General features: G+C 44.3%; 1 protein-coding gene across 1 annotated transcript; it reads right to left on the reverse strand.

Moving 5' to 3' along the window:
* Window positions 1–899: 899 nt before the first annotated feature.
* LOC143281431 (uncharacterized) lies at window positions 900–10,521 on the reverse strand. The gene is made up of 7 exons (XM_076586642.1): window positions 10,482–10,521; window positions 9,861–9,910; window positions 8,854–8,943; window positions 7,029–7,133; window positions 6,225–6,348; window positions 3,720–3,904; window positions 900–1,061 (listed from the first exon to the last, which is right to left on the reverse strand). The coding sequence occupies exons 1-7, from the start codon at window positions 10,519–10,521 to the stop codon at window positions 900–902; spliced, it is 756 nt and encodes a 251-aa protein (XP_076442757.1).
* Window positions 10,522–11,264: the final 743 nt, after the last annotated feature.

Raw genomic sequence — 11,264 nt, forward strand, 5'->3', positions numbered from 1 at the left:
GGGTACGAGGGGGGGGGGGGTCTTTTTTTCCCATTCGTCCAGTATTTTCCTCCCTTTTTTTCTTCTCTTTTTTTCGTCTTTATCTTTTTATTATTGCTTTTCAATTTCTTCACGTTTTATTTAGTTTTATTATTTTTTTCCTTTGTAGAATTCATTCGTTGTTTACATCAGTTTCTTTTACGCTCATTACTGTATTCTTATCATTGTCATTTACCAATGGTTATCATTAGTTTAGTATCATTCATTATCATCAGATGGATTACTAGTACTATAATTAATGTTATCATAATCATTTCTCTCTCTCTCTCTCTCTCTCTCTCTCTCTCTTTTTTTTTTTTTTTTTTTTCTTTTCTCGTCTATCTCGATCGTACTAAAGAAGTTATCATCATCACCCTTCCACAATCTCTACTCCCCTTATTCCCACCAGTGCACCTTCCTCACTTCAACACTCTCTCTCTCTCCTTACTTCGCGGATGGCTGGAAAGAAAGGAGGCTGAATCTCTTGATGCCATTAATATAGCCAATCAAAATACATTTTAATAGGATATTGATTTTATCAGCTGCTTCCTTATCCTTCAAAATATCGTTCAAACAGGTGTTGATGCCATTAAAAAGAATTTAAAGAAATTTTTTTTTTAAATCGATCAAAATACATTTGGATGTTTATAAATGCTGTAGTCTGGTGCACAAGACTTAGGCGAAACAGGTGAACGTACTTGACAACGTATTTGACAGTCTATTATTACTGGGAAATCGCCAGAAGGCGGAAACGGAAGTGGAATAGCGCCGGAACAAAAGGGGGGGGGGGGGGAAGAAAGGTTGTTGGGGGAGGAGGGGGACTGTGGGGGATGGGGGGGAGAGGTTTGGTGTATAAGGGTGTTGAGGATATCTATGTGGCACTACATGAGCTCTCTCTCCTCGATGGCCAGCGCCCTGGCCTCCATCCTGTTTCTGATGGTCACCTTTCCCCTCTGTCCGGCGGTGATGGTGGAGGCGATGGCCGCACCGGCCAGATCGTGGCCGATGTTGAAGGGGTCAGTCTTGGGCATCTCCTCGTCGGCCTGGTCAAAGGTGTGTAGGAGGGGAGGGTGTGGGGGTGTGGGGTGTGGGGGGATGGTGGTGGTGGTGGTGGTGGTTAAAGGGGTCAGTGTGGGACAAGACAAGAACAACAACATAAATGAGGATGATGATGATGATGATGCTGATGTTGTTGTTGGTGATGATGACGACGATGACGATGATGATGATGACGATCAAGACGACGACGATGAGGAGGAGGAGGAGGAGGAGATGGATCAGAATGATGATGATGGTGATGATGATGATGATGATGATGATGACATTCAAGAAAAAAAAATACTGCAAAGTAGAAAATATACGTGAGCATTAATGTATTATCGCGAACAAAAAACAAAAACAAAAACAAAACAAAACAAACAAACAAACAAAAAAGAAAAAGAAAAAAAGATGATGGTACGATTGGTTGATTAAAAGGGGAAAAGTAAACAAACATTAATACAGAGCAAAAAACAAACAAAAATAACGACGACGACGACGACGACGACGAAAGTAATGATGGTGATTATGTTTGGGTTTTTTCATCATCATCATCATCATCATCATCATCGTTACCAACATGATCACAGCAGTCAGTATCACTTCAACAAAACGTCATGGACTTCCCAGCTCTAGGATAATCGCTTTAGAAATGTCCATTCATCATTATGATTGTTGTAGCTGTTGTCTTTGTAGTAGTAGTAGTAGTAGTAATAGTAATAGTAGCAGCAGCAGCAGCAGCAGTTTCGATGATGTGTCAACAGAGCGGTTTGCACAAGCAGTCATCGTCTCCTCCTTCATCCCCCTCCAATCCCCCCCCCCCCGGCCCCCCGAAATCCTCCCCCCCTGGGACCTTCCTCGAATAACTCGTATAGTCTAACAGCTTTATTACTTTTTGAACAAAAAGAAACACAGATGGATGCGGAGCCGGAGACTACAGGGATATCGTGGAGCACATAAGAAGAAATGCTGGTTGAACAGAAACTGCGTTTTTTTTCGCCCATGTTTTATAAACGTTGGGACCTTCCTCGAATAACTCGTATAGTCTAACAGCTTTATTACTTTTAGAACAAAAAGAAACACAGATGAAGATGATGATGATGATGATGGTGGTGGTGGTAGTGGTGGTGGTGGGGGTGGTGGTTGTGGGTGGTGATGATGATGATGATGGTGGTGGTGGTGGTTGTGGGTGGTGATGATGATGATGATGGTGGTGGTGGTGGTGGTTGTGGTCATGATGATGATGGCGGTGGTAGTAGTAGTAGTGAATACGACGACGGGAAGAAGAATCAAAGAGTCAATAAAATATTGCTTTAATCCAAAAAAGCCCAATAGGACTATACATTAGGACCGCAGTATAGCATAGGACCATACACCTTACAATTCATGGTCATGTACAACTTTGCAACAGCAAAATGTAGTAAACAGACATTTCTGCAACGTTGCAGTCACATTTATTTTAGGAGCGGAAAACAGCATCGCCTTTAAAGTGGACAAAAATGAATAGATATGATTTCAATATATATATATATATATATATATTTCAAAAGAATATCAAAGACAGAGGATGCAAAAGCGTCTAATCCTATTCACATATGAAATGATTATTGTCATAACTTTGGCAAGTTTTAATGGCATTCGTGTGTTGTGTGTGTGTGTGTGTGTGTGTGTGTGTTAGTTAATGCTAAGGTCTTTCTTTGATATCTACTTTAAAGTGATGAAGAAAAGCCACCCGAACGGTTTCAGAATCATCCAGGACCACCACCATTTACACAGTAAAGACGTCATTAACAAATGACAACGATGACGTCATTAAGAAAGCAACAACCATACAGACGACGACAATGACAACGAAGACAATGACTGTTATTGTATTGTATTGTATTGTATTGTATTGTTTTGTGTTGTGATGTATTGCATTGCATTGCATTGTGTTGCATTATACTGTAATGCATTGCATTGCATTGTATTGTATTGCATGGTATTCTATTGTATTACTTTTTTGGTCACATTTATCCGTGTGAAATCAGGGTTGCTCTCCCCGAATACAGTGCGTCGCTAAAATGGAGCGCAAACCTTTTTTTTGTCCTGTATATCTATTTGTTTTACTGTCACAGTAACATTTTGACGATAAAAGGTTTCTTTCCGTTGTATTCGGTATACGAAATGAGTGTGGTGAAAGTGACCTTTTCGCCAGGGACAATACCTGGTTATTGCCATTTTATTTATTCATTATTTATCTATTGTTTGTTTGTTTGTTTGTGTGTTTGTAGGTGTGTTTGTTTGTTGTTGTTTTTGTGTGTGTTGTTGTTGTTTTTTTTCGCTAAGTGCACGCTGAACTCGCAACCAAGGTTTTTCGTCTCATCAAAAAAAAAAAAAAAAGACTACGCTACGATCACGATGACAAACAACGACGATCATCGACAACGACAACAAGGACAACGATAACCGAAACGACAACGACAACAACGATCTCTGCCACCACGACAACGACAACGATAACCATAACGACAACGACCACTACGACAACAACGACAACAACAACAACGAGGACGATGACGACGCTGAGGACAGCAGCTCCGGCGATCACTACCGGAACCGGAACAGGAAGTGGAACCGGAACAGGAAGTGGAACTGGAACAGGAACGGGAACTACAGCTCACCTTGGGGTGGACGGGGCATCTGAAGTGTACGTCGCACAAAGCCATGGGCAGGTCGCGGCACTCGTTGAGAGCCGCTATGGCCAAGGCGTTGCGCGCCCCTGCCCCTATGCTCCACAGGGCAGTGTAGCCCTTGTGAGGCAGGAAGTCGTCGCCGGCACTGTCCGTGATGATCGTGTACGAGCTACCTGTTGTTGGTGGGGTTTTTTTGTTGTTGGTTTTTTTTTGTGAGGAGTAGGAGGAGGAGGAAGAAGAAGAGGAGGAGGAGTAAGGGTGGGGCGGTGAAAGTGGGGGTGGTGGGGGGGGCAGGAGGGAGAGGAGGAGGAGGAGGAGGAAGAAGAGGAGGAAGGGGGTGGGGGGGGGGGGGGGAGAGCGAGGAGTAGGGGAGAGGAGGTGGAGGAGGAAGAAGAGGAGGAGTAAGTGGGAGGGTGGAGGGGGGCGCGAGGAGGAGGAGAGGAAGAAGAGGAGGAGGAAGGGGGGTGGCGGTGGGGGGAAGGGGCGAGGAGGAGGTTGTTGGGAGCGGTGGGGGGGGGGGAGGAGGAAGAAGAAGAGGAGGAGGAGGAAGGGGGGACAGTGGGAGGGGTGGGGGCGAGGAGGAGGTTGTTGGGAGCGGTGGGGGGGGAGCGAGGAGGTTGTTGGGAGCGGTGGAGGGGGGGGAGTGAGGAGGTTGTTGGGAGCGGTGGGGGGGTGGCGAGGAGGAGAAGGAAGAAGAGAAGGAGGAAGGGGGGGGGGGCGAGGAGGAGGGGAGAGGAGGAAGAGAAGGGAGAGAGGGTGAAAGTAAGGGTGGGGACGGGGCAGGAGATTAAGGGAAGAGAGGGAGAGAGGAAAAGGGTGAGAGAGAAAAGAAAAGGGGTGGGGGAAAGGGGAGGGAAGGAAGGAAGCAAGGAAGAGAGAGGAATGGCAGAGAGAAAGGGAGAGGAGAGAGGGAGAGAGAGAGAGTGGTGGTGGAGCGAGAGACAGGCGGGAGGGGGAGAGGGATGGAGGGAAGGAGGGGGGAGAAAAAAGAGAAAAACATGGATTCAAACACCCATTGACGCATGCATGGATGCATACATATAAGCATATTCACCCACGTATGCTTGCTCTGTCTCAGTATCTCTCTCTCCGTCTTTGATTAAGTCAGGTGACATGCGTGTGTGTGTGTGTGTGTGTGTGTGTGTGTGGAAAGACACTTGTCCATGCGGATGGGGTCGAAGGGACACAACCACTTTCTGGTGTCTTTATGTCCTTCAATGATATACAGTTTCTTCCCTTTATTCGGTCCGTAACTTGGTGACTCTCTCTCTCTCTCTCTCTATATATATAATAAATTATATATATATATATATATATATATATATATGTGTGTGTGTGTGTGTGTGTGTGTGTGTGTGTGTGTGTTATATGCGAGCGTGCACGTCTGCGCGTTTATGCTCGTTTTAACTCAACCTTACAAGAACGCGCACGTGCAGCGCGATAATCAAACTGTCCAGTAGTTTGACCAATACGCGCAACGCGACACGAACCCCCCCCTGCCCCCCCCGAAAAAAAACCCATTCCTCCCCTCATCCCACCCCCACCTCCCACCCTCTCCCGCTCACCCATCCCACCCCCCTCTCTCCCCGCCCAACACTTCACTCACCTACTTTCTGGTTGAGGTAGGGGATAAATATTTTCATCAGAGAGGACGAGGACAAAAAGTCCCCCCCCTCCTACCCCTGTACCTCCCCCCCTGACCCCCCCCCCCCCTCCCATCCCTTCACTCACTTCTTTCTGGTTGAGGTATGGGACAAACTTTTTTATCAGAGAGGACGAGGGCAAGCCCGCTCCCCCACCTCCCTCCTCTCTCCCACCCAACACTTCACTCACTTTTTCTGGTTATGGTAGGGGATAAACGTTTTCATCAGAGAGGACGAGGACAAGCCCCCCACCCCCATCTCTCCCCACCCAACACTTTACTCACTTCTTTCTGGTTACGGTAGGGGATAAACGTTTTCATCAGAGAGGACGAGGACAAGCCCCCCAGCCCACTCTCTCCCCACCCAACACTTCACTCACCTACTTTCTGGTTGAGGTAGGGGATAAACATTTTCATCAGACAGGATGAGGACAAAAAGTCCACCACCCCCCCCTCCCCCTATACCTTCCCCCCTGCCCACTATCCCCCCTCCCATTCCTTCACTCACTTCGTTCTGGTTGAGGTAGGGGACAAACGTTTTTTATCAGAGAGGATGAGGGCAAGCCCGCTCCCCCACCTCCCTCTCTCCCCACCCAAAACTTCACTCACCTTCTTTCTGGTTGAGGTAGGGGATAAACATTTTCATCAGAGAGGACGAGGACAGAAAGTCCCCCCCCCCCCCCTGTACCTCTCCCCCCCTGACCACCCCCCCCCCCCCTCCCATCCCTTCACTCACTTCTTTCTGGTTGAGGTAGGGGACAAACGTTTTTGTCAGAAAAGACGAGGACAAGCCCGCTCCCCCCCAGCCCCCCCACCCTCCCTTCTCTCTCCCCACCCAACACTTCACTCACCTTCTTTCTGGCTGAGGTAGGGGATGAAACATTTCAACAGAAGGAAGTGAGACGCCACGCGTTCCCTTATCGCCTGGTTGAAGTCGAACATCGATTGATGGACCAGTGGTTTGCCCCTCTGAGCCTGCACAGCACAGTTAGTCATCTATACATTCAGGCTTCAATGACTCCGGCCAACCCGTCAGTGAGTCATTGGAACGTGTTGTTGGCTGAGGACTTGATCCATCGGTAGGACGTCCATCATTGAGATGCTACTACTACTACTCACTCAACCACTCACTCCACTCTCTCTTTAATAACTCGTCCAAACTCAGTCATCTATCAAACCCACTGTAGCCAAGTGTCTAGTAGTGCTTAGTTGCATTTATTATTTATTTATTTATTCGTGTGTCTATTTCTTTATTCATTTATCTGTTTATTTGTGTATCTATTGATTAATTTATTGTCATTTATTAAACTAATTCTGTTTACATCATCACCATCATCGTCATCATCATCACCATCAACACCATCATCATCACCAACACCATCATTACCATCGTCATCGTCATTACCATCATCATAGTCATTACTACCATCATCGTCATCATCCACCCATCATCATCATCATCATTGTCATCATTATTATCAGTCATCTTACCTGTACCAAGCTGCCCAGACTGACCACCTCCACCACCACCACCACCACCACCACCATCGTCATCACCATCACCGCCACCATCATCATTGCATCACCATCACCGCCACCACTATCATCATTATCATCATCACCACCGTCACCATCGTTGCTATCAGTCCTCTTACCTGCACCCAGCTGCCCAGACTGACCACCACGTGGTGGACATCCCTGTCACAGCAGGTGACCTCCTTCATCACGTCCTTCACCCCGCCCTCCGTGGACACGTCCCCCTGAACAATGGGTGGGAGATGGGGAAAGTGGGTGGAGGGGAGCGTGGGGTGGCGGGGGTGGGGGTGTGGGGTACACATCGGATCAATCATCCCTCGGTCATCCATCAGTCATACATTAATCAATCCATCAGTCATACATTAATCAATCAGCCATTCATTGGTCAACAGTGGTGCATCTATCCATTCATCCAACCGGACCCCCTGTTATGTCAAAATGTGCGTAAACAGTCCCTAAAATTACACAAGAGTTCACAATAATGAATGAACGGATGGATGGATGGATGGATGGATGGAATGAATGAATGAATGAACCAACAAGCCAACCAACCGGCCAGTCAGTCAGTCAGTCAGTCAGTCCATCAGTCCATCATAATCAAACAAGCGAAACATTCTGTGAAATAATATTTTCCACAATCTCTGTTTGTCTGTCTGCTTCTATCTGTTCTGTCTGTCTCTCTGTCTCTATCTTCCTCTGTGTGTGTGTGAGTGTGTGTTTCGCTTTCTCGGTTGCTTGCTTGCTCGCTTCTTCAAAACTCACACTGCATCCCTGGACAAAGACATACACAGAACAAACAAACAAACAAACAAACAAAAAAAACAACAACAACAACAACAAACAACAACAAAAAATCCACAACAAAACACAAGAGACACAAGGCCTTCAAGACTCACTTGCTATACATCCAACAAAGGAATCATGGAGAGAGAAAAAAATCTGGCAAAAGACACACTGTGTATACCTTGACCTGTGACCTCTAAATATGGAGAGAAAAAAAAAATAAATAAAAACACTAATTTTCTGGTGAAAGCAAAACACTAAGTTATACCAAGTTGAGTGGAAATTGGATGGAAAACCTCAGTTCTATCACGCTTCTATACTTTCCCCAACGCCATATTGTGACCTTGACTTTGGACCCCTGACCCTTTCTCTTTGTACAGGTGTTGTTGTTACCATGACCACCCATTATACTAAACTTAATGCACAAACCGTCTCTCTATCTCTCTCTCTCTCTCTCTCTCTCTCTCTTGCACACCACAAACTTTTCATATCAATCATCCTAAGGCATATTGTGACCTTGACCTTTAACCTCTGATTTTGAATTTCTTTAGGGATTACGTTGCTCCCTATAACCACTCACAATACCAACCAAGTTTGGTTAAAGCTGGATTCAGATGTACCTACAGTTTCTATCCATCTTTTTTTCTGTTTGCCAAATGATGACCTCGACGTTTGAACTCTGACCCTGCTAGTGTATCTGTGTGTGTGTGTGTGTGTGTGTGTGTGTGTGTGTGTGTTCATATCTGCAATCTGTAGTACTGACTTGGTGTAGCATATATAGATACACATATATGTGCTGTTTTTGTCATGAGGAAGCCAATTATATGGGGATTTGCGAAATATAAGTATATCATCATCATCATCATCATTATTATCATCATTATCATTATGATCCATTTTAAAGGGGGTGATCTCAAAGATGTTATTCATACCTCCCATTATTACCAGGTTTTCTTCCTATGCTATTTGTGGCAGCCGAGAAAATGCAACGCCAACGTGAAAGTTTACCACACACACACACACACACACACACACACACACAGATGTAGTTAAACAGACTCACTTTGTTAAGATTCGTGAGCAAAAAAAAAAAAAAAATAAATAAACAAATAAATAAATAAATAAAGCGCAAGACAAGGAGCCACACAAACAGTCTCTGACCACGACGCCAGCCAGGTTGACTCGGAGATGTTTCGGCGTGGAGGCGCACAGTGCTTTGAACTTTTTGCGGTGGCGTGTGGCAACCACTACCTGCACAACACGCAGTTGAGAGAGACCTTATATCATAAATACCATTCACACACACACACACACACACACACACATCATCATCATCATCATCATCATCATCATCATCATCATCTTTACTTTCTCTTCCATCTCCACCTTTTTCCATTATTCTCTCTCCTTTGATAAAGAATGAAGGATGCTGATAATGTGTTGCAGGCAGACAGTCAAAGATCAGTTTGACATATCATATATATATATATATATATATATGTATATATATGTGTGTGTGTGTGTGTGTGTGTGTGTGTGTGTGTGTGTATGCGAAAACAAAAGTGTGTGTGTGTGTACATATGCAAATAAAATGCTATATATGTATATATTTTATCTGCATATATATATATATACATATATATATATATATATATATATATATATATATATATATATATATATATATATATGTGTGTGTGTGTGTGTGTGTGTGTGTGTGTGTGTGTGTATGTGTGTGTGTGTGTATGCGAAAAAAAAAGTGTGTGTGTGTGTACATATGCAAATAAAATACTATATATGTATATATTTTATTTGCATATATATATATATGTGTGTGTGTGTGTGTGTGTGTGTGTGTGTGTGTGTGTTTCCATCCAGCTCTTTCTTTTCCTCCTCCTTTTCCTACTTTTCCTTCTTCTTTCGTCGTTTCTTCTCGTCCACGTCATCCTCCTCTTTTTTCTTCTCGTGTTCCTCCTCCGCATCTTTCTTCTTCTTCTTCTTCTTCTTTCTCTTCTCTCTTCGTATCATTTTTTTTCCTTCTCTTCACTTCGTCGTCGTGTTTCCTATCTTTCCTGTTTTCACACTCACACAAACACAAACGCACACACACACACACACACACACACACACACACACACACACACAGAATCCAAGACAACGTGACCGACCTTGGCTCCCTGTTTGAGCAGTGAGAGCACGGTGCCAGACCCGATAGTTCCTGTTCCCCCAGCCACCAGCACTCTCACACCTGACACAGATCACACACACACACACACACACACACACACACACACACACACACACACACATAAATATAATACACAAAGAGTGTGGACCCAAAGACACTGCCATGAGGAACACCACTACTCACGATGATTCAGTCCCTACTCGTTTATAGAGTTTACATGAATATCTCTCTGTCCAGGAACTATCATTTTAATGAAAATATCTGCCCTGGGCTATCAACGTCATACAGTCCACAAACGGCTTTATTTTTCAATCAAAATAACAAAATAACCACCTCTCCGTTGCTAATTACCCGTTAGTTCTTAAAAGCAGCTGAAGAGAACCCCCAACAAAGATAAAAGATAAATCAAAACAACATTAATAGACCAATTCACCCATGCGTAATTCAGTGCTCGTAAAATTTTAATCGAATGAAAAATATATTCAAAAATAACGTAAAAAGACCAAGTAACCACTGACCCACGGTTGTCTGTTGCTTATGCTGTCCACCATGTAAAATTTAAATCAAAGTTAAAAGTATCGATTTCCTTCAGGAATCTTACCAGGCCTCAGCCCGACCAGAGTTGGAATGGAGGTCGCCATCAGGGTCAGATGGTAGGATGGACCGCGAGGTCAGTCACTGCTGACTAGTACAGCTGATGCCCCAGGTCTGATTTAGCTGATGTTTCTTGCTTGCTGTGTCCACCCCATGAAGCCTACGTCATGCCTCAAAGTTACGTCAGGTTTTAGGATATGATGTCATTACGCTACAGTTCCTGTTAGTGTCACCAAATGATTGTGTAACTACTAAGTTTGTAAAGTTTAGAACAACCGATAATGCACTGCTTGTTAATTAACAGCGTATTACCTAGAAATGAAAGAATATGTGAAACAGTGTTCCACAAATGACATTGCTGATGAGTTTCATTATTTGTTTCTGTGCCCCTATTTTGGTAACATCAGACAAAAATCTTTGCCTACATACTATATTTGTATTTGTATTTCATTTTATCACAACAGATTTCTCTGTGTGAAATTCGGGCTGCTCTCCCCAGGGAGAGCGCGTCGCTACACTACAGCGCCACCTTTTTTTGTTTGTTTGTTTGTTTGTTTAGTTTTTGGGTGGGTTTTTTTTTTTCTTTTTTTTTCTTTTTTTTCCTGCGTGCAGTTTCATTTGTTTTTCCTAACGAAGTGGAATTTTTCTACAGAATTTTGCCAGGAACAACCCTTTTGTTGAAGTGGGTTCTTTTACGTGCGCTAAGTGCATGCTGCACACGGGACCTCGGTTTATCGTCTCGTCCGAATGACTAGCGTCCAGACCACCACTCATGGTCTAGTGGAGGGGA

The sequence above is a fragment of the Babylonia areolata genome, chromosome 4 (assembly GCF_041734735.1).
Source record: "Babylonia areolata isolate BAREFJ2019XMU chromosome 4, ASM4173473v1, whole genome shotgun sequence".
Taxonomy (NCBI): domain Eukaryota; kingdom Metazoa; phylum Mollusca; class Gastropoda; order Neogastropoda; family Buccinidae; genus Babylonia; species Babylonia areolata.